The sequence below is a fragment of the Pectinophora gossypiella genome, chromosome 5 (genome assembly GCF_024362695.1).
Source record: "Pectinophora gossypiella chromosome 5, ilPecGoss1.1, whole genome shotgun sequence".
Classification (NCBI taxonomy): domain Eukaryota; kingdom Metazoa; phylum Arthropoda; class Insecta; order Lepidoptera; family Gelechiidae; genus Pectinophora; species Pectinophora gossypiella.
In genome coordinates this window covers 5276313-5304263 of record NC_065408.1, presented here as the reverse complement: position 1 = coordinate 5304263, position 27951 = coordinate 5276313, and the positions used below count along the sequence as shown (strand labels likewise).

At 39.4% G+C, this 27951-nt stretch overlaps 1 protein-coding gene across 1 annotated transcript in view; it reads left to right on the top strand.

Moving 5' to 3' along the window:
• The window catches only part of LOC126366669 (afadin), a 97513-nt gene that overhangs the window by 49519 nt on the left and 20043 nt on the right, over positions 1-27951 (top strand). The window contains exons 10-19 of the mRNA XM_050009875.1: positions 4925-5106; positions 12035-12202; positions 15736-15860; positions 16176-16607; positions 19342-19515; positions 20324-20432; positions 21399-21544; positions 22326-22539; positions 26146-26284; positions 27200-27387. Of these exons, the coding sequence (XP_049865832.1) occupies positions 4925-5106; positions 12035-12202; positions 15736-15860; positions 16176-16607; positions 19342-19515; positions 20324-20432; positions 21399-21544; positions 22326-22539; positions 26146-26284; positions 27200-27387 (1877 nt within the window). The remainder of the gene's footprint in view (positions 1-4924; positions 5107-12034; positions 12203-15735; positions 15861-16175; positions 16608-19341; positions 19516-20323; positions 20433-21398; positions 21545-22325; positions 22540-26145; positions 26285-27199; positions 27388-27951) is intronic.

The following is a 27951-nucleotide window of genomic DNA, read 5'->3' as shown; positions in this document are numbered from 1 at the left end:
CTTGATGGACCGCGACCGTGACTTGACAACAAGCAATGCTCAAATGAAACAACACACGAGTCATGACATTCAGACGTTTTCATTCGGAGCCTAATATTGAATGGTCTCATCAATCAAGTATTGAAAGCCGTATCAATAGTTTATGTCCCACTGCATGGTGCTTATTGATTTTGCCAGCTAACTGAATCCAGGTGCACTGTTCACTATGTCAGCGTTTTATACGCGATTAAACAACAGACCGCGTCCACTTCGCAAACGCGAACAATACCTATTTTGGTCAAAGCAAAAACGGTCCGGTCAGCTTGGCAACTCAAACAGTTTGTTGTGTGAATTTGTGGACCATACCACACATGAAGTTAGTTGTGTGATTGAGTTGGACATTATCAGATTTCAACCCTCGACTGACTTGAAAACTTAAATTAGATTTATTTTCGATTGCACCGCTTGTCGTATTTCTATGTAGAAAGTTTTTACTTAAAATCAGTGAAACAATGTATCTTCTGTGCGTTTAAATTTGTGGTAATGGGCGTTATTAAAACCCAATAGTTGTAGTTGAGATAGTGTGATAAACAATTATGATTATAGTAATTTCACTTTCGTGAGAGGGTTTGTATCGACCGTCATGATTGTCTGTAATGTGTTGCGTGTGTCAGAAATAATTGATTATGTTTGTAAAATGATAAATTGGCCTTGATATTTCTTTATTATGTTAATAATCACAGCGGATATAAAGCTCTCAGCAGAAATATTTAATAATATTTGGACGGTAAATGAAGTTTGCTGTACTGTTCATGAGGATAAAAATTAGAAGCTTAAAATGTAGGCTGCAGCACAGTTGAGTGTTTCTAAATTTTGACAGTTCTCCATGCTGTCCAGCTAAAATTCGTGATAAATTGCTATAAATGTGGAGCAACGTGGAGTGTATCCCATCTGCAGGATGAGCCACGAAAAATAAAAGCAGCCAGTTGGAAAAAAGCAGTTTTGATAGAAAATAAGTTTTTCTAAGTTTTCTTCTTTCCGATCTATAGGGTAGTTAAACGCTGCGCAAACGTGAAAATATAACCAAAGTAATGTTTTTGTTTACTCAAATAGTATGGGGAATTGTCAAATTTTAAGAATACTTAACAGTAACGACACCTGGTGGGAGGAATAAGCAGTTTTTTACCCCCACTGAAATAAAAGCTTTACAGATAATTCGACTCGTTCATTTTGAGTGAATTATATTAGGTGCTTCGGCTGCTACAGTCGGCTACGGCTCGTAGTCCGTAGCACTCTCGTAGCAGGTAGCACCAGCGACAGTGTACACTAATGATGTTGACACTAGAGGAGCGCTTGTTTCACTCGTGACCCTGCTCCCCTCTTCACCTCCCACACGCTCACCAGGGTTGCTTTAACTTCCATCTTAAACGAAATGTGCAGACTTAAAGAGGACACCCTCAACCTCTCAAATGCATATACGCCGGGATGTACTGTACAGAGGAAGAAAAGAAAGGTCGATCTCATAACGGAAATGAAAGGATCTGTTATGTAGATTTCATTACGATAAGTTGGAAGACGTTATCTTTTTCCGCACATTTCATACAACAATTGCTTTAATGCAATACACATTTGTATGACGTATTACAGATCAAATGGAACTACAAAATCACTTGAATGTTTAATGTGAAGTTGGAAGTTGGTGGATAGACAATGCAAATATTGTGATAGGGGCGCGCGTGTAGGAATCCCCAGCCCTACCCTACGACTTTGGCCTCCGTATACACCACTAAATGGAGCGCTACAGAAATGTTCCAAATCACGTTAGACCTCTTACCGACATCAAAGTATAGGTATACGTATAGGTACAGCGGGCGAGCGCAGTATTTCTGATATTTTGAATTATGTTAACGTTGCTCGTTTATGAATTTACAACAGTTCTCTTTTTCTTTAATTAAGTTCAGATTTTCCCCGCCCGTTCCAATTAGATTTCAGGTGGGCTAATGAAACCGTTTCGGGAATTTCCATTTAACTTTGTCATTTTATAAACGTTTATTATTCAATGAATTATTAAATCAATGGTTTGTACTGAGAAACAAATTGAATCGCAATTAATTGTCATTATTAATCTACGTCTTCTTCTCTCGTGTGGGTTGTGAAATCAATGACCATCAACCGTAGTGTCAGTTATTATTGAGCCGCCAAAGGCCCCTGACATGGCTCATGTAACTTACTTAAGTAAATAACAGCCGGGACCGACTGCTTAACGTGTCCTCTGATGAACAGAATAATCCTGCTTTTCGGACAATCAGGTGATTCCAGCCTGCAACATTCTGACCAAACCAGGGACTGACAAATTATTTTTAGTTAGACAAATCCCCACCAGAAATCGAATCCAGGACCTCCGGATAGTACGCCCAATGCTTAACCTCTAGACCACTGAGGCCGTTTAATCTACTGAATAAACAGAATTAAATTTGTCAACTGAATTTCCAGGCACCTAAGTAAACTAACGAAAGTTTTCACTCGAATAGGGGCTACGAATAAATATTTATTCGTAGAATAGGGGTAACCTGAATGCATATGTTATACACAATTTACATAACATTACATTGAAATATGACGCAAAAAGTCCACTATTCAAAGTATTTTCCTTTTTCACTTCGCTTTGAGTGCCACTTGATTAAGTCTAGCCTGAAATATTATTTCCTAGTAAACCTAACGATAACAAAACAACCGTTTTGCGTGTTCGATATCAGTTCTACGTCACATTATATCGCAATGATTTCATGTTTTTATTGACTTACACTTGGTATAGATATATTATTCTTATAAATGTATAAGGGAAACGTCTGTGATGTCGGAAAGTAATATTGCTCCAGGTAGAAAACAAATGTCCCCTTGATGCCGCTTCTATAATATTAAACATAGATCATGTTCAGCTGCGTATCTTCCCGGGCATTTCGTTAAAACTGACAGAAGAATTGTGTCCTTTCTAACGTTTTGAGCCATTATCATCATCAGCCGTACGACGCCCACTGCTGGGCATAGGCCCCAAAGAACTCCACGACGATCGGTCCTGCGCTGCCCGCATCCAGCGGCTTCCCGCGACCTTCACCAGATCGTCGGTCCACCTTGTAGCGGGCCTACACACTGAGCGTCGTCCGACACGTGGTCGCCATTCTAGAACCTTTCCGCCCCAACAGCCATCGGTTCTCCTCGCTATGTGTCCTGCCCATGTTTGTGTTGAGCCATTATATAAAGATATAATTCATTTATTTTCAACGTGATTATCCTAGGCTAATTTCCAACAGTCACTTTTTACTAAACGTAAATTACTGAGGAAAAACACGAAATTACTAAGGAAATTTGTATGAAAAATCACACAGTGACGTCATAGAAAAACGTGATAAAATGTCCGACTTGTTATTACGTTTCGTTTGATTAAAATTCTTAAATAAGTTAAATAGAAAAAAGAAAATCTGTTTCGATACTTTTAGATCAATCTTTATTCAGTGATCACAATTTCATAATTTATCTTGAACCTAGTTCACGACCCAATTTATGAGCGATGTTGGCCTGATACCTAACCTGTCACATCACTTCGACATAATGTATGTTATGCTTTCGTAGCAAAAGTGACTGCAAGATGTCTATTGGTGATAACTTGTGGCTCTGCTCACTCCATTATGATTATATTACCAACTTGAATTTACATTTGTGTAGATAACACGTTTTATTCCTTTGCAAAAAATTTAGGGGATTTGTAAAAGTCGCTTAGCTGACGAGTTGAAATTGAAAAATGGATGATCTGATATGACTACTGAGGATAAAATGAAGCTTAGTTTTGTTAACGATTTAAATGTAGAATTTGAAATCGTTATTCAAATTCAAAAATATCTTTATTCAGTAGGTAACATAGTTACACTTTGAATTGTCAATTTTTACATAACGAACGTCTCATCCGCCTAAAACTACTGCAGCTTCTCACAACCTGTATAGCCGGGAAAAAGAAGCTGCAAGAAAAACCTCGGCACAGGGCCCTAGACGTTCTTTAAAAAAATAAACAAAATATTGGTATACAATTGAGTAATTTAGCTGCCTAATATCATTCATATCTTCTAAATAATCACTAACTTTATAATAACCTTTTTTTGTAAAGTTTTTGTTTAACTACTGTCTTAAAACAGTTGAAAGGCAGATGTTAGATTTGTAGATGGATTAAGTGGCTCTGTGTCAAATCTGTCGCTGTCTATGATGTTGTCATTTGATAGTGGCTCTTTAGACATGCTGTGGCGTAAATTAGGTCGACTGTTATTCTGTCACTGGCAATAGGTACCAATGCTAGTGCATTACTGGGAAGACGTTTCTGTCAGTGCAGTATTGGGTTTTATGACTTCCTTTTAAGATGTCTTTCCGTGTTTATTACTTAGGAACTAGCTGTTACTTTAGACGAGAAATACGTGGTTGTGTTGCTGAGAGACTTTGTGTCCTAAAAGACCATAAAAGGTTACCATTCTCTTAAAGATTTTCATATTTTTTCCATTCCTATCCCTTTTATTCGGGATCGCCTTTATAAAAAGATGTAAGTATCTTATGTAACATAAACAGCCTATAGGCTAGTATATATTACTGCCAGGCTTTGATATCCCGTTATTGATCAGAGGGGTACCAAGCACTAGGAAGGCTACAACCCTGCGGCAAAGCTTGATTGGAACTTTTTCACTAACACAATTGGCTCAACCATTCCTGACGGCGATACGGCTATCACATTGGTCTAATAGAAAGCTCGGTGACGTGTGGGTACTTAGTTCATCTTGCGATGAATGTACCTCTGTCTTCCCCAGTTGGGATATAATCGTGAGCTTATATATGGATGTTTATCTAATTCTTTTGTTTTACAAACGTTCACTGCCGGCCAAGTTAGTAACGTGTGTTGTATTCGCAGGCTCCATCATGTTCCACGTGCGGCGGCGGCCGGCGGACTCGCAGCCGCGACGCCGCAAGAAGAAGGCGGGCGCGGGCGCGGGCGCGGCGCGGCCCGGCACCGAGCCCGCGCTGCTGGAGGTGGCGCCCGACGGGGCCCCGCTCGAGAACGGCCGCCGCGTGCGCGTCGGCGACCTCATCGAGGTATCACTCAAACACAAAAATATTACTCTTTGAATCCTCAATTTTTACATAAATATATTTTTTTGAACCGGATGAAGCCGTTGATGATAGTGGAGGAATCAATGGTGTCAGGATCGTAGTAAGTATAAAGCTCTGCCTACCCCAAAGGGAAGTCGGCGTGATCTTATATATGTATGTGTGTATGTTTTTTGTCGAACATCTCATCGGCCTAAAACTACTGCAGCTTCTCATCTGTAGTGACTATGATGCCGCGCTACGACAAGTTACAAGAAGACTGCGGCTGCTCGAAGATCTTTCTGAGCAGCTGAAGCACGAGCATAAGGGTAAAGTCTATGTCGCCCGATCGATAGGACATAGCAATAGCGTAGTTTCCAACTAGTCAAATCAGTTACTTTTTACTAAACGTCAAAACACAAAATTACTTTGGAATTTGTATGAAAAAGTAACCTGTGACGTTATAGAAAAACGTGACAAAATGTCGCATTTATTATTACATTTTTCTTTATTAAAGTACATAAATAAGTTAAATAGAAAAAAACAAAAAAAAACATAAAAAGAAAACATTTTTAGTCACCTTTAGATTTGTCTTTATTTAGTTATCAGAATTTCATAATTTATCTTTGACGTAGGAAACTACCCAATTGGACCACATGACCTCGGGGGGTGTTACGACAGTTTCATGGGCACACGGACTTGTTCTCTACGTATTACGTTATCATAAAACACGATAATCTACTGCACAAAAGTATCTTAGGTCTAGCTCCTAAGATCTTCAATAAATTGCCTGCACATATGACATGTTTAGACCTGGAAAATGTTAAGAACGAGCTATGTGCACTATTGACAAATAAAGCCTATTATAACATCCATGAATACCTAACGGATAATAATCTTATACAATATACATGTATCTTTACCATTAAATTGACATCTCAGCTTAAAATCCTATTATATAAAATTTTGAATTTAATATTGAGTACTTAAATAACAAGCCACTATTTGTATGCCTACCAACAGGCTGAATACAGAGATTGTAGTAACTTTATGTAACATCCTTTTGTATACCTTCACTCACAAATAAAGATTTTGATTTGATTTTAATCGCGTCGTCGTAGTCAACCTGCTGCACACAGGCTTTGTTATTCTGCCAAGTTTCGTTTGAATCCCCTCATCCTTTTGGCTCTAGTTATCTACGTGTAAATTCTTGATTCTTCAGAGCCTAAGACGACATCAGTTTGTAAGTCTAATTAATCCACACTTAGTTTTATTATGAGATCGGATTCCAATCTTCAATATAAACTTATAATCCGGATACGGTTCGCTCCGCTGCAGATAAAGCCATCTGCCACTATGAAGTCATAAAATCGGTGCCATCTCGCGCGGCAATCATTGGCGATAGTAATAAAACTATCCTATCGCAGTCGGTACCGTGCCCGTCTTCCATTGTTCCTCTATTGTGTTGAGTACATTGGATTTTTATCTAATATAAGCTATCCACAAGGAAACCCTAGCCTAGGTAAGCGGGCTCTGTGGAGACGGGATAATGCTAAGCAGACGATGATAAGGTATCCTATCCACACGTATTGTAATTGTAAGTCGGCTAAAAAGTTAAATAAATCTGTCAGTTTTCAAACGGACGTAAACTGCTGCGCTGCTGGATCAATTACAAGGAAAATTAACGCATAGGTTGATCGAAATCCAGAAACGAATATAGGCTACTTTCCAAAGATGGAATTAAACCGCTTAGCGTCATATTACCAAAGTTCACTCAGATGAAATCGCGAGCGAACAGCTAATATACAATCCATTACATAGACATACTAATGCTATCAGTTTAAATAACACAGCCGAGCAGCTGGTTAATGTCAGCTGCGAGTCGCAAAACATATTACCAAAATATTAGCTGGACTAACGTATTCAGTCCCCGAAAAATTTAGCTATTCTGTGAGAGAAAGACATTAAGTCCATCAAGCCTGCCCCAAAACGAGGCAGTTATCCTCAAACAACAAGCCGTCAACGGTCCATTCGCCTCAACGAATTCATTGACGCACATTAAAGGCTTTCGAACCGTACAGTTTATCGTTTCAGTAACGGCCTCTGGTTCCTCGGTCCAGTGGTTGAGCTTTGGTCTCACGATCCGGAGGCCCCGGGTTCGAGTCCCGGTGGAGACATATCACAAAAATCACTTTGTGATTCTCAGTTTGGTCAGAACATAACAGGCTGATCACCTGATTGTCCGATAGTGAGATGATCCGTGCCGAAGCACCTCCGAAGAAGGCACGTTAAGCTGTTGGTCCCAGTTACTACTTACTGATGTAAGTATGTAGTCGTTACATGAACCTTTGGCAGCTCAATAACAATCCTGACACAAGGGTTGATGAGGTTGGTAATCCATCTCATAACCCACACGATAAGAAGAAGATTGTTTCGGTGTCAAAAGGTCACGTATTGTATAATGCTGTAGTTCCTTCCGTTGTAAAATGACGTAATTGTTACGGAGAAGGGGACTTAATTAATGGAACGCCAGTAGCCATGGAAGCGTCTCGAACAACAAAAGCTAGTAATACCCGTGATCCCGTCAGCGTACGCTAATCTCCTGTGTTAAGCTCTTTGGGAATTTATTGAAAGCGTAAAGGCAGGGTCGAGGTTGGATCCACATCCCCATAGCTTCGTTCGACTGTACAAACTCGACCCGGTCACACCGCGACGTGAGAGTCGTGTGACGTATGAGATGGCGTGTTACTGTTATGTTGAGGACAGGAGTGGATAATGCACTGTGTTATTAAATGCTTACAAAGAGCATACATAGTACACTTAGGTATAAATTCCCGAGAGCTTTGTGGTGATACCAGGGATTACGTTATTATGCGTATATAATGTATACATAGTTCTAACCGTGAATGTACTTTAAAAAGTAAGTGAAGTATAAGTAACACTTCAGCGAGAGAGCTCTGAAATGTGAATAACATTTTTGGAGGTAAAAATATTCGAGTTACTTTTTTCTAACAGCGAATAAAATACACTTGTACTTAGTACAGTAGTATATTTGCATTTAGATAACTCTCCTATTTCTTGCCCTCTACTCCTAATAGTAAATAAATGAATGAATGTTAGTGACATCGTAACTACAACTTTGAGGGAGGATTCAGACCATGATTCTGAGTTGACAACAAGCAGAATTTACCTGCGCCAAAGTATAGAATTAAAAAAAAAACTTACACAAACTTAATTTTGCGGTGGAAAATTCCACTTCATATTAACTCAGAATTATGAGCTGAATCATCCCCTCAGTATTCGTTACGATGTCACTAACACCCTGTACAAATTGACGATGTAACTCGGCTGCTGAACAAAGTGAGTAATGGGTGGAACACGCTCGACATAAACAGTGACTCAGCAAAATTACCTCTATTAATCTTCTTCAGAGCCGTTCGACAAAAATGAAGTGCAATTATGAATATAAAACACACATAAACGTTTATCTTTATCGGTTACACCTGGTTAAATAAATATGTTCTACGACTAACTATTATAATAGCGATACTAATAAGAATGGTAAACGCAAACAGCCTATGTACGTCCCAATGCTGGGCACAGGCTTCCCCTCAATTAGACGGAGGGGGTATGGAGCATACTCCACCACGCTGCTGCTGCTGGTGGAGGCGTTTTTACGGCTAATAGGTGGGACCAACAGTTTAACGTGTCTTGCTAAGCACAGAACCATCATACTTTTCCGGAATTTCAGGTGATTCAAGCCTGTGCCAAAGTCCTTACCAAACAAAGGAAAGTCTCACAATGTGATTCTGACAATGTCCCCATCGGGAATGCAACCCGGACCACGGAGTAGTGAGCCTAACGCTCTAACTACTAGACCACAGATGCTGTAATAAGAAACATTTATTATGTAAGGAAACACGCCACGGAAACAGTACAACATTAAATTACCCTAAAATAAAACTAAGAACATAAAAGACCAGGTACCTATTCGCATTGTACCAATGTAAAGTCCCAGGATTTATTTATTTGCCTACTCAATTAGTCGTTTTCCAATGAGTTTTTAATTTATCTTAAGTGCAATTTTCAGTACCACAGTTTTCTCAACCATTATCGACGGCGACTTCTATGAGACGTGGTCAGTACATGTGGTCTGATATATGGCGTATGTCTTACATGTAAGTCTATGTAGACTTTTAGATGTGAGTTTTATTGAATTTCGTTTTTCTACGAAACGTTCACTGAACTACTTTAATATTCAGTATTGTCTGCGCATATTTTTCGCTTCTCTCAATAAATAATGTTGTTGTCAATGTAGCATCTACTTACTAAATTAGATCAAATTGACGTCAGTCATCACTATCTTTTTGGTCTTTTTAAATATAGAAATCCTACTAATATTATAAACGCGAAAGTTTGTGAGGATGGTAATAAGTACTTATGTTTCTTTCACGAAAAAACTGCTGAACAGATTTCGAAGTTTGACAGTAATATAACTCTGGCGGAAAACTAGTTCATAATAAATTCAACGTCTTCAAATTCAGAGAAAGTTGAGGGTTTCAGAAAATCTTTTAGGAAAGTTATTTTGAACCGAGTCTGATTTTTCTTACATAGGTTTTTCGTAGAACATTTATTTTCCTACTTTCTGTGTGCACTGAATGTGGTGGAAATATTGCATGTATATTTGTGTGTATGTATAAGACAGTATAATACAATTTATTAGCAATCAAGAAACTGATTCGCAACTGATTAAGAAATATAGCGCTTTTTTCTTAGTAATATTTTTGTTTGTCAATAGCATCACCCACCTTCTATGAGACGTGGCCATATTTTTTAAACTTTCGCCCTAAAGAGTTACCACGCTTACCGCCTACCGCCTACCGGCAGACCCTCAAGTATTCAATAGACAACTTACAGCTGTAAGTCTTCTTGTAGCGTTGATTAGTAATCAATCCTTCATCATTAATTTAAGAGCCACGCTCTAGTCGGTGTACAACTCTCCATTCTTGTCTATCAAAGGCCAATTCGTTCACTTCCTTATAAGACACGACGTTCGCTTTCTCTTTAATCTGTTCCACGCAAGCTCTTCTTGGTTGGTAGTAATTAAGAAATCAAAAGTCGTTATAATTATATCATGTCATTTGAATTGACTCACTTGAGAGCCGTGGTAGACCAGGCGCTTGCCTCTCACTTTGAGGTCGCAGGTTCGAATGCATCTTTGGATCATAAATGATTATCACGTGCTCGGCGGTGAAGGAAAACGTCGTGAGAAAACCCACATTCTCGGGAAATGCGTTTCGTAGGTATGTGACCTAACCTGTATTGGGCTGGTTTTCCATTCGCGGGTTGGAAGGTCAGACAGGCAGTCGCTTCTGTAAAAATCCGGACCTGTCAAATTTTCAGGTTAGGTAAGCGGATCCTGTGGAAAACGGGATAATGCTAGGGAGATGATTTCAATTGACTCATTTATACTAATTGGTTGTTATAAGTCCATCGCCGTTGATTGCCTACAATTTGATTTATCACATTAGAAGCGTAGTGAGCGCGCCTTGATACATGTAGATAGAATATAAGTGCGTATGTGAACATAATTTAAAGGGTTTTTAAATCTCGTTCGTTTCTAGATTTAGTAAATTTTCTTTCCATTTGCGAGACGCGAAGCTTCACAATTTGTCTGCCATCCATAATGGATATTTCAAATCCTAACGGCTACTAGAAGTAAAAAGTAATTTATTTTATAATTTAATTTTCTTCGAGTTGCACCAGTCACATCTTTTTATGTTTTGGAAACGTTACTGTGAGGATTTGACATCATTTAATGTTCATTCTATATTTGTTTAGTTCTTCTGCCGCGTGTGTCGTGAGGTGGATTACCAACCTCATCAACCCTGGTCAAAGCACGAATCAACTTACCTTCGGACAATTTGTCGCGGACTTTTCAATATTTTGTACCATAAAACTCTGGTAGACTTTATTCTACGAATAGACAATGGCCCCGATTCCAGCAGACACCGCCTAATTTTATTTTAAGTTATATCCGTCATTTTCATATCCGTCGAAAAGGAAAGGGACGGATGATTCACAGCTCTTAATTTTAGGAAGAATGAGTAAATGAATGAATAACCCGGGCGAATCAAAAGGTACGTCGCTGGTATGCAATCCGTTTGACGTGCTGTCTACTTAACTGTGTCGGGTTATTGACGGACGTAAAATTTTTAGACGGTTGGTTTAGATTTGTGCTTAAAATTGACGTGTGTTCCATAAATTTTATGCTTGTCGATTACCCGTCCCTTTCCTTTTCGGCGGATAAGAAAATGACAGATATAACTTAAAATAAAATTAGATGGTATTTACAGGAATTAGCACCACTATCTGTCTATTGAGAAATCGTTCCTTAGGCTCATTTTCCACAAGCAGAGTTGGATGGAAGCGAGGTGTGTGTGATAAACTAATAAAAATCAGCCAATAGTATTTCATTATTCCCTTTCCGCTCAGGCGAAAATAACGAATGTTATTTGTTGTTTATTAGACAGAACCTTTGCCCTTCACCGCTTCGGTAGAAATTAGACCCAAGTTAAGCTTGTATGTATCTTATGGTATAATAGCGGCCAGTTCCGGCTTCGCACGGGTGGATACTTTATAAAAGTAAATTTTAATGGGAATCCATAGTTTTTTCTAGGGATAAATATAACCTGTGTTACTCAGAGGGAGAGTGTTAGCCTAGTAGTTTTTGAGTTTGTTCAGTACTATCAAAAATATAATAAGTAATAATATATAGTAAGTATTCGTTACACGAGTCATGTCAGGGGCCTTTGGCGGCTCTATAGTAACCCTGACACCAGAGTTGATGAGGTTGGTAATCTACCCACACGAGAAAAGGAAATCAAAAATATAAATATTTTTTATAATATTAGTATTGATTGTTATTTGTCAGGTTGGGTCTGGCAACGGCACAGCCCTGCAGCTGTACGGGCCGTCCATCCAGCCGCGGCACTGCGTGGTAGCGCCGGCCGAGGGCGGCGGCTACACCGTCACTCCGCTGCACACCGACGCGCACGTCTACGTCAACGGACGACGTATCATGCACACGCAGCGGTTACAGGTAACGTACAACCATAGAATATATCCGTATAGGTGCAGGTCGTATCGGGAGGTGAAAGATTTGGCGGGAAGAGAAGAATGGCGATTACTCCACCGACAAGAGCGCAGCTCTTAAATAAAGAGAGAGAGACTACGTATAGAACGGTAACTCTGGCCCCCGCACCATTTCGTATCGGGCGCCGACATCACCCCTCAGGATCTTACTTTAGCCTTAACTGCCAATATGGAGTAGAAGGAGTGCGCACGGGCTATGTCTTCCTCGCACTTACGTGTTAGACGGTACACAGTAACAATGAGATTTTTGTATGGAGTTTCCAGGGTGTTGTGATACAATATAAGCTCTTATATATGCTACAGTAGCATGACGCGATAACTATTAACTATGCGGCGTATAACTCTACTGCCTCATTAACGCGCCGCGCGCGATATGCTTGTATCTTACTACGGGCTTTGTAGCCGCTGCATGCGCGCAACGTGATATATAAGTGAACGAACCATATTACCTACGCGCCACGGTTACCTAAAACGGCGTCCCACATTGCTTGTACGTACTCTACTGCGAGTGATAGTCTCCCCTCAATCAACAATAGGTGTTACTCTGTAACAAACATATATTATTATATTTGAATCAGTTATTAACTTTTCTCTGACTTATCTATATCTATATATTGGTGGTTAAGTTGGGTTCACGTAATTCAATATTGAATAGAGATTTCGCAATTTATCTATTTTCAACTTTGTTTCAGTGTTTATTTTATACCCGTAAGCCAATGGTACTGAATTGCAGACGCCGTCTACACTCCGAACAATTCTAAAATATCTTACGTTCTTCGTTATCGCAGTATTGTACAGTTTAATTGATTGGCTATTTATACGGACTTTATTTGTTAGAATGACAATAAAGCTTTTTCTCCAAAGCGTTTGCGGTTAGAATAGAAGTCTTGCGAAAATGAAAAAAGAAAACAAGGTGTATCACCTCAGGCTATTTATTCACGGGGGCAACAAAATGAACTAACGCTATAGAGGGGCTATAAATTGCGCTCTTTCTCTTGAATTTACGCTCTCGGAGCGTATATAACTCTACGGATTTTATCGCGTTTGTATTTATTTTGTATCCAATACTCAGTTCTGACACACACATATATTTTTCAATATCCCGTCATTTGTTTCGAAGCGTCCTTGAATATTATATGATCGCGTCCTGTCACCAAATGAAAGACAATTTATAATGAATGGTTATTGGTTCCGAAGCGAGCTTTCCAAATTATGCTCTTTATTATTTTGCGGTATCAGTTACGGTTTCGACGCGAGTTTGAATAAATTGCTCATCGTCTGGTGCTCTGATAACAATTTGGAAGGTTATAATAAATTCATGAGATTATTTGTGTATTTACGATTACGCACGTGACCTTTACTTTACGAGGTGATGAATCGATGATTTGTTTGGATAACGGTCGTTAATGTACTAGCACCTCTACGCCGCTTCGGTACAATAACAACAGAAAATCTCTCAAATTCCAATTCAATTATGCAGTAAAAAGGAGCAAATGTTATGAAAAAGAGAGCCTTTAACAGATAGTATCAGAGTGAAAAATGGAACAGTTTTAAAAAACAATTAGATAAACGTCATATCAAAAAAAAATCTTGAAGAATTTCAAGCGAATCATAACAGTTATAAATTGAGATTAGTCCGCACCGTAACATATAGACTTCCTTATAGTAGTTTATTGATTGCGTATGAAGAATAGGTACAGGTTGTGACTGAAGTACTTTTAGGCGGATGAGATGTTCGTTATGTAAAAAAATACAATTCAAAGTGTGACTATGTTACCTACTGAATAGAGTTATTTTTTAATTTGAATTTGACATGTCTGATGAAGTAGCTAATCATGAGCAATTCAAACATGGCAGTTCCAGGCATTTTGATGCATTATTGCGTTGTTGAGAAAATGCCCCCATACTACAAAGTTGACCTATACCTAGACAATAGCTTCCATCAACAATTTATGCGTATTGGACAAATAATTTGTTACCAGGAGTAGAAATTGACCTTTTAGCCTCCGAATTGAGAATTGAACAATAAGAGCCATTTCCAACTAAGGTTGTTAATTTCGCTTTATTTATTTAGAGTAATTACGTTTGACCTTTATTGATGAACGCTATTCAATTGTACTTGATTTGAGTATACTATTCAAAATTCTATATCGTTTTCTTTATTCAAATTCTAAAATCATTGTAAACATTTCCACAGATAATACATGAGAACTTAAATGTGGGTGTCTTGTAGGACGTTCTTAAAATATTTTTAGTCGATTATTTCTGTTCTTTTGTACTATTTTAAGTAACACATTAAGCAGGTTGAGCTACTTATTAGAATACATCAATGATATTAAAAGTAGCTAAGCTACTAAAACTTTCAGCTTCAAGCTATGTTGTTCATACCATAGTCTATACCACGGATATTTCACGGCGGACATTTAGCATATAGAATATGATGTAACATTTAACTCAAAACTATTGGCCGCCGAATTTCCCTACGACATCTTCTTCTGTGGACTGGATAGTGAAAGGTCCAGGGTTCTTACTTCCAAGTGAAAACATCATTTTGTTCCTTGTCACTATTTATTTATTTAAATTATTATACAACATTACTGCTGCACAACATTACTCACAACAACAACTGCACAACATTACTCTTTCGCGGTGCGCTTCGGCCAATCGATTTGGTATAATATTGTCATGTAAAAATATTGTATATTTTTTTAAACTTGTGTTGCCAGCAACAATCTTTGTCATCGCCAGTTCGCCACCTGCCTAAAAAAGTTAATATTATGTTCAAGCGGGATATAACTTTCAGTCGTTTTTCGCGCATTGTTATACCTGTCATGAAATGCGACGATTCCATTACGTTTAGTGAGCATTTTATATAATGCTGTTGTTTTAGGATTCCCCTGAAACGCGTCACGTAGTTTATAGCCGGCCCAGTTTTATTGTCCGATTCAAATCGGAACGTGAATGGTCCGGACTTCAAAACAATTTTCTCCAATATTTTGTATTGGACATCGATAGGCCGAGCGCTCTTGACAATACTCAAATGCTCTTGATCGCCTACCTGGCGACTTTTGTTTGCAGGTTATGACTTCGTTTTATTTTCTAAATGTTATTCGATTTATATTTACGATTACTCACGTGACCTTTGATTTAAGAGCTGAAGAATACATGATTTGGATAACGATCGTTGAGTTTATAATGTTTTATTACGACATTTAATAGTATATTAAGAAAACAGCTTTTTGTTCAACTTCATCGTGCAGAACAGTGGCTCTTAAATTCCTATAAGTACTTAAGTAAAATATGGGACAGACATAAATATTAAATGTGTAATAATTTCTTGATGGTTTTGCAGTATCATCGTCAGAACTTCGTTGGCGTAATTTTTTATAGTAAACGATAAAAAATATTTAGAGTTTGACTATTATCTACCAAATATCGTTATCGTTGTCTTTGTTATTTAAAAGTATTTTTTATCCGCAGCACGGTTGTCTACTGAAATTCGGGCGAGTATCTACGTTCCGCTTCGTGGACCCTGCGCAAGAGAACATGCTGAACCGCAACCTCGCGCAGTCGCAGCACTTCGGCTCCGGCTCCATATACGACAGGTGCGTGACGTCACAAACAGTTCGCTTATACATGTCGTCACTAGTTGTGTAGCATAGATGTTATAGAAGCTTAGAAGCCTCTTGTTGCGTAACCGACCCGAAACTGGAACGTTACCAATCTTCTGTTTTTATCTCAAATTATCATACATCTGCAATATTTTTTTAGTTCTACTTGCCGACACTATCAGCCCCGTTCGCTTTTCTAATCACTCAATGTTTTATGTTTACCATCTATCATAGTTGTTTTCTTTCGTTGCATGTTTCTGTCACTGGCTCACGAACATCCGCTTGTGTCCGTTACCCTTACTACGTTAGATCGCCGACGTCGCCCGGTGAGAACAGCGGCGCGATGTCGCCGACGTCGATGTCTTCGCACCAGCCTGACGCTCTAGACACGAACGCGAACAACACGGAGGAATACCCGCGGACCATGAGCCCCGTCTCGCACGACACATACGGCTACAGAGACGGCAACGACACCATACCACCGTACAACAACAACACTCTCAAACTAGACAACGAATCGCTCATGATGTCCCAACATCTTAACGATTCAAAAGACGACTACATGAGAGACATAAGGGACGAGCACTCTGGCTCGGTGTACAACGACCACGATCAGAGCGCAAACAGGACTGCCAACTCGCAGTACAAAGACAACTACGAGACGACATTCGACCTGGATGGAAACGTTGAGACTAAGAGTATTTGCAGCGCGAAGAGCGGTGGCTCTGGTCATGATAACAGGTATTTGTAAATATGTTCATATTTTTATATATATTTCTATTTCTTAGGGCTGGTGAAGGTTATTCGCTAAAGGGCGGAGGTAAACCGCCAGCAATTAGACGGGCGTATTGAATTACACCGACTTTAATTACACTCTCCCGACGGTACTATACGTGCCACATTTTTAATAAACAATTTTATGGCACCAAAACTAGGTCGCAGGAACCTTTGACCTTTGGTGCGCGGACAGTTTGATTGACCATTTTAAAGTTAACTTTCGACGGTCATTCCGTTAACAACTTCGAAAGTATATGTCATCAGGGATAATTGTAATTGGCTTGAAAATACCCACAAAATATTACTTTAATGTATTTTTTACAATCAACATGGTGCAATTATAACTAACTTGTTACTTACTACAACAAGATAGGTAAATATCTATACCTACACATCTCTGTAAGTTTGTCTATACTTATAAATTTTTGAAACCCGGTCATAGAATAAAGAATAATACTACGTATAGAACGGACACTCCCCGCTCTGCACCAATTCGTATTGGTGCCGAGCTAGATTTGCCTCAACCCCCTGCTGGGACTCACTTTAGTCTAATTGCCTTAAGCCGTTAATGAGTAAGGGAGTGCACGCGGAGTGTTTGTCTCGCTCGCACTTGTGAGTTAGGCGGCACACGGTAAGAACGAAATTTTTGTATGATGTGCCTGGAGTGTGATCCGGGACATAATCAGTTATGAAAACATAGGGGCTTAGCCAGTATGTCGGTATTTTACAGACTGCACTTCGGGGAGTGTGCCCGCGATCTACACTAGCTCATTCCACCATCCCCCTTTTATCTTCGCACTTCCAGACGAACGGCCGGGTTCCATCCCTAGTTGGTGGATATCCCAACTACTCGCATAAAGCGCTTCGCATCGTCCTTCATTATGCGCACTGCTAGGGAGTGGAATTCTCTGCCGTCTTCTGTATTTCCGAATACGGGTGGGTGCTTTCAAGGCTAGAGTGAACAAGCACATTCTGGGCGAGCTCACTCCATCATAGGCCTCGTCAATGCCTTTGGGCAAGTCTAAGAGCATGGGTTTACTCTTAGTTGCTCTCAAAAATAATTCAATACAAAATACATTATTTGTTCATTGTACCGTATCATTCATCTTTAAACATATTGCTATTTATTTTAACGTGTTTAAATAGTTTAAATTGATGAATGTTCCATAATATCGCAAAGGTTCCTGTGCAATGACCCCATTAAACAATGACCTTTATTAAGAGCTTTAACATAATAAATTCTGTAGTAAAACGCGACACTTTAAGTGGCATTTTGGCTCCACAGAAACATACATTCATACATATAATTATGTTCGTATCATCCGTATGTAATGTGGCCAGATCTACAAGTAATGAGAATACAAGTTGTAGACACTCTTGATACAAAATGAGGATAAAAACTGCCTATTTCTCTCATCAGGTGTCGCTACTGTTGAATGCTTTTAAATGTTGATAGTTCCCCATCCTATTTGAGCAAACAAACATATTCTTTTGGTTATATTTTTACACTAAAACCCTTTGCTTTGAACTTCAAAATCATAGTGTTATATTTATTCCCTAATAAACGGAAACAAGAAAACTAGACAAATTTATTTTCAATCAACTGCCTTTTTCCATCTGTGGCTGCTTTTCTTTTCACAACTCATCCTTCAGACGGGATACACTCCACGTTGCTCCACAGTTTATAGCTGGACTGTATGGAGAACTGTCAAAATTTACGAACACTCAACAGTGCTGCCGCCTACATTTGAGCGTCTAGTTTTTATTCTCATACCAAGAAAGTTCCAATGGTAATTGGAATTTATCTTTTTGAAGTCCATTACAATGTTCACGCTTGAACGATCTCAGTAGGTATGAGATGTCGGAATGTTTTTGACTGAGCGAACATTAAAATTATATGCGAGAATTAATGTAATCAAACTCTTCTCTAACCGTGTACTTACTATACTTATCTTCAAAGATATTTGAACTCAAACTCAAAAAATACTAATAAACTTTTCGAAGAATTTCGAAAACTTTTTTGGGATTCTGTGTTACTTCGAAATGTTGTTTTAAGTTTACGCGGTTATTATCATAATTAAAACACATAATAACGGGTTCTTACCGCGTTTAAAGTAGGCATATCAGACTCCCGATATTTCGACACTGTTGCAAGTGCCATGATCACGGGATGACTGATGAGATTGGAGTGGAGTAGTGGAGTAGGTAGATCCATAATTTTCTACGGGCAGACATATCTGTCTACCCTCTGTCTTTGCCGCTTGTTTATGTATTTGATATCGGAATGTTCGGAACCATCTGAACTCGCACCAAACTCACTACGACAAACCGCACTCACTGTGTCCTCACGTTTTGTCACCACATTAGGTTTTAAGCTTCTCATCAGTCATCCCGTGATCATGGCACTTGCAACAGTGTCGAAATATCGGGAGTCTCATATCCCTACTTTAAAAGCGGTAAGAACCCGTTATTATGTGTGTTAATTACTTCGAAATGTGTTACGGATTTACGACAACCCGCAGCTACTACTGATATTCGTTGATATTTTTTAACATTATTTAACAGCCTACATCCTACATCGGACTTAAACATAGCTGGCGAGGCATGGGTGTGTATAATATACACCTCTACCAACCCTCTCAGGGATAAAGGAGTATGTTATTTTATTTTTTAACATATATTTTTTGAACAATACCAGAATGAGCGCGACAGTGCCAGCAGCGCGGCCGGGGCAGGAGGCCATCTTGCCCGCAGTACTCGAGTTCCCAGAGGCGGGGCAAGCGCAGTTCCTTGCCGCGGTCATCTCGAGACTCGACCCCCACGCGCCCGCCTTCAAACTTGCGCCCGTGTATACGCTCTATCTGTGCGCCAGGTACGTCATAAAATATTAAATATTTTGTGTACCAGGGCAAATCGAATGAAGCAGATTCAAAGGCACTAAGTTATAAGTATTTGAGTTCCCGGAGAGAATTATTTGAATCGAAGTAAACACAGTTCCTTGCCGCCATCATGTCGCGACTGTGTGAGTCGCCACACGCGCCCACCTATACATTATCTGTGTGCCAGGTACGTAATATACAATATATGTAGATTATAAGAAATAGATTTAAGGTAGATACAAATCTGGAAGTATTCCTGGACGCGAGAAAATACGCGCCCGCGTTTACGCTTTATCGGTGCGCTATGAATTTGATAGTATATAAAAATAAATATTATTTTATTATTATATAAAGTATATTATTATTATTATTATTGTGTATACCAAGGTAAGTGTGTTTGAATTCCCAGAGGCGAGATAAGCTCAGTTCCTGGGACGGATATAATGGTACTTACTTGTTAAGAACGGACTGCCTACTTGTCAGGGACTTTTAAGTGCTTTAATGACAACTTTAAATATTGGGCAGTTTTTCTCTTACGTTAAGTGCAAGAAAGAGATAAAGCTTGTTTTATAACTCACAATAAATTAACACGACACTGTGCTATTTACTGCACTCGTCAAAAAGCCCACCCCTGACTAATCTGGGCGCAAAGGTGCCTATTACACTAGCCGTAAAATAAAGTTTGTCTGCCAAAATCGACACCTCTATCTTCAAAATCAGCAGCACTATCGCCAACATCGGTACATCTCGCCATAATCGGTATAAAACTAGTCATTAATGCTTGTATATTATACTACCCAGGTACCGCGCGTCGACACACTACCGGCCCGAATTAACCCCGACCGAGCGAGCACACAAGCTCACCGCCTTCCTGCACCACGTCGCTACCCTCATACACGCCACAGTACAGGTAAGCGTTCAATCAATTAGAAATAGAAATAGAAATAGAAATAGAAATGTTTTATTGCGACCATGTGTTCGTACAAATTATTTTGCCTATAGCTATTTTAACGTACGCAAGCTAATGTATAATTCATATAACTAAGTATATATTACTAATATACACCCACTCCTCTTCAGCCATGTTTAAGTCCCGTGTAACTGGGGCCCTATTACCATTAACCGAGCACAAATACTGTACAAATTATTTACATCGCAAATTATAAAACTCTCTCCCCCCCTCCTTTCATATATCCTCAAAATACTAGCGGCGTTACCCCGCTGTATACCAAGAAAGAGGTAATGAGCGAGGAAACACCCCGAACGAAGTAATATTATTTAAATAACATGCGCCATTATGCTACGTTTTCATTGTCACACTTACTTGCTTTTACCGCAATTTTACTGATGGATTTTCAACAGAAATTAGCGTCTGTAATTAGGTATTTGACTTCATTTAAACTGTCACGTGGGCCATTCTTTGCTCGTCAGTCAGTGAATAAAAAAAACTCATGCATCTGTTTGTGTTCTCGGGCATGTCGTGACAACCGACAAAAGGGTTACCTATATTCACCTTTACACGACGGCCCATTATCGGGACGATGGGCCTACTTACTAAATTACCATACGTTTCAATCATATTCACCTTAGGACTTCGAATTAAAAGTGGCTTTAAAGCATCTTCTGGAGGGTTAAAAATGCCACATCGAAGCAATTCATCTAAGAAAGCACTACTGCAATTTGACATTTGCGCATACAAAAGTGTGCAATGCACACAAATGTCAAATAGCAATATCGCAATTTTAGATGAATTGCTTCGATGTGGCCTTTTTAACCCCCCTAATTACTAGTGGCTGTGTCCGGCCTATTTAAGGATCATATGTATGATGTGTGTGTTTATGTATGTGTGTGTATATATTTGTTTGTGTTGGAACAGGAACGATGCACGGACTCTGCGGCGCAGGCGTTCTGGATGGCGAACGCGAGCGAACTGCTCCATTTCCTCAAATGTGACAGACATATCTCCTCTTTCTCCACGCAAGCTCAGGATCTACTCCCCACTACTGTGCAGAATGCTTTCAGGTAATACACATAATGTTTATATTGGTCCCGATTCCTGCAGACCCCTCTTAATTTGATTTTAAGTTATACCCGTCCTTTTCTTATCCATCCAGAATTACCACCACTGTACACATAAACATGAAATTATGATTACTAAATAAAGACAGATCTAAAGTTGACAAAACATGTTTTCTTTTTTTCTATTTAACTTACTTATGAATTTTAATAAAGAGAAATGTAATAATAGGTGCAACATTTTGTCACGTTTTTTTATGTCGTCGTGCTTTTTCATACAAATTCCATAGTAATTTAGTGTTTTGACGTTTAGTAAAAAGTAACAAATTTGACTAGTTGAAAACTATCCTATTTCAATAACATAAGCTCACGACTTTATACCGGATTGGGGTAGTCAGAGGTACATCCAGAGCTTGATGAAATAACTTTTGTTTTCTTTTAGACCAATGTGATAGTTGGTGAGTCGTATCACCGTCGATAATGGTCGAGCCAACTGTAACTTATCTGGCTAGTTATCTGGGGATCGAACTGTTGCTCCCCGTTTGAAGCAAGCTGGTGACACACAGAACCATAGTGACTTGCTATAATTTCACTGTAAATCTTTTTAAACAGTTCATGTTTCTCTTAGCTCGGCGTGTTGTGGGTACTTAGTTTATCTTGCGATGGATCTATCTCTGGCCTACCCCAATTGGGATATAGTCATGAGCTTATGCTAATGCGTTCTCTTTTGACATACTTTCATATGTTTTAGTGGATTTGATTTGACATTTCTTATTTAATTCCCCAGCAACCTAGTATCATGTTTCCAAGAGGAACTATCGCGTGCGCTGGCGACGCTCACCAACGCTGCGGTGACGGACGCGACGGAAGCCACGGCGCCCACCCTGCAAGCGCTCGCGGCCGCGATGGTTCTGCTACGACGATGCCGGGTCAACGCTGCCCTCACTATACAACTGTTCTCGCATCTCTTCCACTATATCAACGCTGTCTGCTTTAATAAGGTAACGTAATGACATTCATTCATTTCCTATACCTAAAAGGTTGCATGGAAGAGATTGCTACCTTAGCAATAATAACCTATAACCTAACCTAACCTAACTGATTATAATTGTTTATTTTTAATGTATTTTAAGTGCAATAAAGAGTTTTTGGATTGTATTGTAACGTGACATTATTATATTACTAAAGATAATAATGCAGCCTGGGGCTAGTTGCATGTTGTCTTTGATTATCTGTGGCTCTGCTCACCCCATTAGGGACCACGGGCTAAAGTTTATGTACTGTTATTAGTCCCTTAGGGGGTGATTTCTGAGATAAAAACTATCGTATGTTCCTTCCTAGGTCTTCAACACATCACTAATTTAAGAGCCACGCTCTTGTCGGTGTAGCATTCTTCTCCATGCTACTTTTTAGGGAAAAATAGGACAGTGGTTTCCCTCTTGCCTTCTGCCCAGGACTTCAACTATTTCAACTAAATCAGTTCAACTGTTTCACCATGAAAAAGTAACAGACAGAGTTACTTTCGCATTTATAACATTCCGTCGGTCACAGCTACTATTTACTTAAGTATGTACACGCTACATGAGCCATTTACTACCCTGACACCAGGGTCATTCCTTCATGAGAACGGTCATTGATCTCAGCCCACACGAGAGAAGATTTATAATATTATTACGGATACCCTCAAAGTTTCCTAAGTTCAAGAACAAAAGTTTCTGCTGAATGATGTATGAGTTGAGTTTGAACTACTCGGCTGAGATCAGGAACTTAAATGTTATACATCGGTTAGCAGTTTAGTACAGACACAGATTAAACCACTAAGAGAAAATTTAATCGATAAGAATCCTGACTCGGACGGGACTTGAACTCGCAGTGTCACGGACAAGCGCCATCTAGCGTATAGTTTAGGAACCAATTAGTTCGCTTCGTTCGTTCGTTTTCCAAAATATAATCATCTCAATGTCAAAATATTTGGAAATGTAACTTAGTAACCAAAAAATCTAACAGATGTCGCTAATGACTGACGCCACTAATAGAATTACCAAGATGGACGAAACACGGATTTTATTTTCCGCTCCCAGTTAATATTATTACACACTAATTTATACCAAAATTTACCAATTATCATATCTATATCTTCACGCAACTCTTATCAAACCGGGACGAGCCACCAGGTCCTCCTCCTGCATGCGAAATTCTTAGATCTAGGTATCCTCATTAAGCCGACGCCGAGATTAAACCGCTGTTGAATAGGTAATTTTTCAGTAATCCTTGAAAACTTTACTAGGTACTTTACTTTGCCTAAAAAGAGAATAACAACCTCGCATTATTAGAACTTGTCCAAAGTCATTTAATTTATTTACTAACTGGATTTTCCTTGTTCAAAATAAGAACCACCTTTTATAGCCAACGGCTTCGCTCCCGCGGTCCTGAGAAACAATGGCGAAGTTTAACAGAGCCAAACCAACAAACTGACTTTCTTATTTGTAATAAAAGTAGGGTTGCAAATACAACGAAAAGTATATTTATGGTCAGGTTGGGTTTCCGCGATTTAGCCCCCTCGATCCCTCCTCGCCCTCTCGATCTCTTGTCGACCTTTTTTATGAAGTGATAACTAATATCGGACCAAAAAACTATTTTTGCTCTATAAATTTATTAATAAAATTAACGCTTTCTATAACCATTTATTGTTATTGTAAGTCGCTGTTGCCATGTATATGTCTTTTTAAAGAAAGAATTAAATTTTATTTATTTATTATGGTGCATCAACAGCAGTACATACACTAGCACTAAATTAAAATACACAAAGGTAAAGTTCCGGTATACCTGCCGATATGCTAGTTTCCAACTAGTAAAACAGTTACTTTTTATTAAAAGTCAACACACGAAATTACAATGGAATTTGTATGAAAAAGCACACTGTGACGTCATAGAAAGATGTGATAAATAGACGCCCATACTATTGCGTTTTTCTTGATTAAAATTTAAAAATAAGTTAAATAGAGAAAAAAGAAGACTTTTCTTGTCACTTTTAGATCTATATTTATTTAGTAGAATGTCATAATTAATCTTTGACTTAGGAAACTACCCAATTATAGACGGATTATGATGTAGGAGTACTTAATAAATAAATAGTTACAACGTTGACTATAATAATAAGTAAGAACAAAAGTTATATAGATATGTCGAGAGTTGTACGGAAAACACTCTATCAGAGCTTGTGTCCATAAAGAACATCAAGCACAATAAATATAGTTAGCGAAACACGAGAAACTAAGACACGATTAGTTCCTCAAACCGTCGAAGTGCTTTCAAAAAGTTGTCGGAAATTGGCAAAGTTTTCCTAAGTTGGAAATGTCGAACCGATTCAACTTCGATTATGTTCGAACTTACTCTAGTTACGTTTTGTAGAACCGGTTATTTCCTTTCCTTCTATTTTTTGGTAACAATATATGAACCAACTTTGCAGCACCAATTCACATAAAAACTTACGTACTTTACCACACGAACATAAGAATTATTGAATTTGATCGTGGCATATATTATTGTCATTAGCCAATTAGCTCTTCCGGCCAAGTAGTTAATGCCATCTGCGGCAAATCTACAATAAGTCACGTCAAAAAAAAACAATTCGTTCTTAAAATTACATTTGAATAAAGTCCATGCTATAGTTTCATGTGAATGAACTCATAACTTGTAGTGTAGGAAATTATATTGCTATATAAGTCAGGTGAATGTGCTTTTAAGCTGTGTTGGCTTAGGGTTTTTGATTTAAGTGGTTTGGGTTGAAATATGGTTTCTATACTGAATTAAGAGCGAAAAAACATAGAACGCACTCTGTTGCATATCTTCCCAACTATGTCGTAAAATGCGATTAAAAGATTGTGTCCTTAACACGATAGACCATTGTATGTGCGCTGTCACCATGCGGATCGTCCATCTTAGACGATGTGTAGTGGACGGTGGGTTGTCTTATAGATGACCTACCTTGATAGATACAGGTATAACTTATGGGTGTGTTACATATACGTGTAAAGAAGTCCAGAATATTTATAATATTAACAACTAGTTACATTTACATTACAAATATGAAATGAACGACATGAAGAGAGATCTCTTCCAGCCAACCCAGAGGTAGTACAAGAATAGCTGCGGGAGAACAATAAAGGTGTAATAGAATAAGAATCATTTGTTGTGAAACTGTGTTAAGTCATCATCAGCCCATTACGTCCCCACTGGTGGGGCACGGGCCTTTTCTATGGATGGATAGGGAAGATCGGGCCTTAAACCATCACGCGGGCCCGGTGCGGATTGGTGGTTATTAACGACTGCTAATGCAGCCGGGACCAACGGCTTAACGTGCGTTCCGAAGCACGGAGGAGGTCGAGATAAAAACTTTTTTTTTGTGGTCTCTATTACCGGCCTTTGCGAAAGTTTCTTAACTTCAACAATCGCAGACCGAGCGCGTTTACCGCTGCGCCACCGAGCTCCTCAAAATTTGTAAAATGTCGTAATATTTTTTTTTGTTCCAACAGTTTGTCCATGTCGGACAAACACTTTACATAGGATAGGAAATACACTTGTTTAATACATTATTTCTTGAATAGTTGGTGACGGAGCCGGGGTGCATCTCGGCGCGGTGGGGCGCCGCGCTGTCTTCACGTCTGGGTATGCTAGCGGCGTGGGCAGAGCGACAGGGGCTCGAGCTCGCCGCCGACTGCCATCTGGCCAGGACTCATCAGGCTGGTAAGTAACAGTCACTGCGCTTTGACTAACGCATGGCGCGAGTCGCGACATATATCACGGTCTTCGATCAGTAGAAGTTTCGTTACATACTAATTGGGTAAGTTCCTTGTTTTTAGCCGCGTCAAGCGCGTTTGCGTAACCCATGTCTAACCTTTGCCATCTCATAAATACAACAGCAAAGACAAGAACAAAGGCAGATTTGGAATTGAACTTGCACTGTTTTTTATTATTATAAGTTACTTCTCAGTTAAGTCTTTGTAACTATTAATACAAATTTTGAATATTCTAGAATCTAAAAGTTCATAATATGACAGTAATATAGACCGTAATTTAAGGTGGATTAGTGTAATAACTCGCGTACGCCTAGGCACTCTGAAAATTAGTTAGTTAAAAAGTAACATTGTTAAGTTTATTATCTACGTTGTAAATGTACATGCTCTTCAGAATAGCACTAATCGTATTTTGAGCTTAACCAATTATATTTATTTATGTTCTGCTCACGATTTGGAGGTCCGGGTTCAAGTCCCGATGGGGACATTATCGAAATCACTTTGGAAGACTGTCCTTTGTTTGGTATGGACATGCAGGCTTGAATCTTCTGATAGTTCGAAAACGTAAGATGGGTCTGTGCTTCGGAGGGCATGTTAAGCCTTTGGTCTCGGCTATTCGCCGTAAAAAAACTTCACCAACCCGCAGTGGAGCAGCGTGGTGGAGTATGCTCCATACATCTCCGGTTGATTGAAGGGAGGCCTGTGCCTAACAGTTACGTATATAGGCTGCTTATGTTATGTTATATTGAATGAATGAAGTACTTCCAAGTTGATTGATTTCGCTTTGTCCAACAGTATACAGATTGTTTTTGTTGAGTAAGCTGTAAATATTAACTTTGTATTCACATGTAACATGTCATTCCAGCTCGACTAATCCAAGGCGAGTATCGGACCGCGGAGGAGGTCCGCGCGGCCCTAGCGGCGTGCTTCAAGCTGAACTCGGTGCAAGTCCGCGCGCTGCTCACCCCGCTAGCGCCTCCCGACGTGGTGGACGCGGCCGTGCACCACGCGCGTGCGCTCGCTGACGAACTCTGCCGCGCTGACGGGAGAGAGGTTTGTTGTTATTCTACATTTGTATTCTACAGTTACCCAGAATCACTCCCCGGACATCATCATCTCCCTAGCATTTTGCCGCTTTTCACAGGGTCCGCTTACCTAACTTGAAGATTTGACAGGATCGATTTTTTACAGAAGCAACTGCCTGTCTGACCTTCCAACCCGCGAAGGGAAACCTAGCCCAATACATGTTAGGTCACATACCTCCGAAAATGCATTTCTTGGGAATGTTGATTTCCTCACGATGTTTTCCTTCACCGCTGAGTACGTGATAGTCATTTATGATCCAAACATGAATTCTAAAACAAATCCGACATACATTGGTTTAGGTCTGTGCTGGGATTCGAACCTGCGGCCTTAAAGTGAAGCAAGCGTTCTACCAACTGGCCTGGCAAGACTCAATGCCCGGACACTCCATACAAATTCAGTCTTAACGTGTGCAGCTTTACCGCGTATATACGAGCTAGACAGACAATCCCTGTGTGCTCCTCCTCACTCCATAACGGCCTACGGTCATTCAGACTAAAATAAGACCCAGAGGGGGTGAGGTAAATCTAGCTT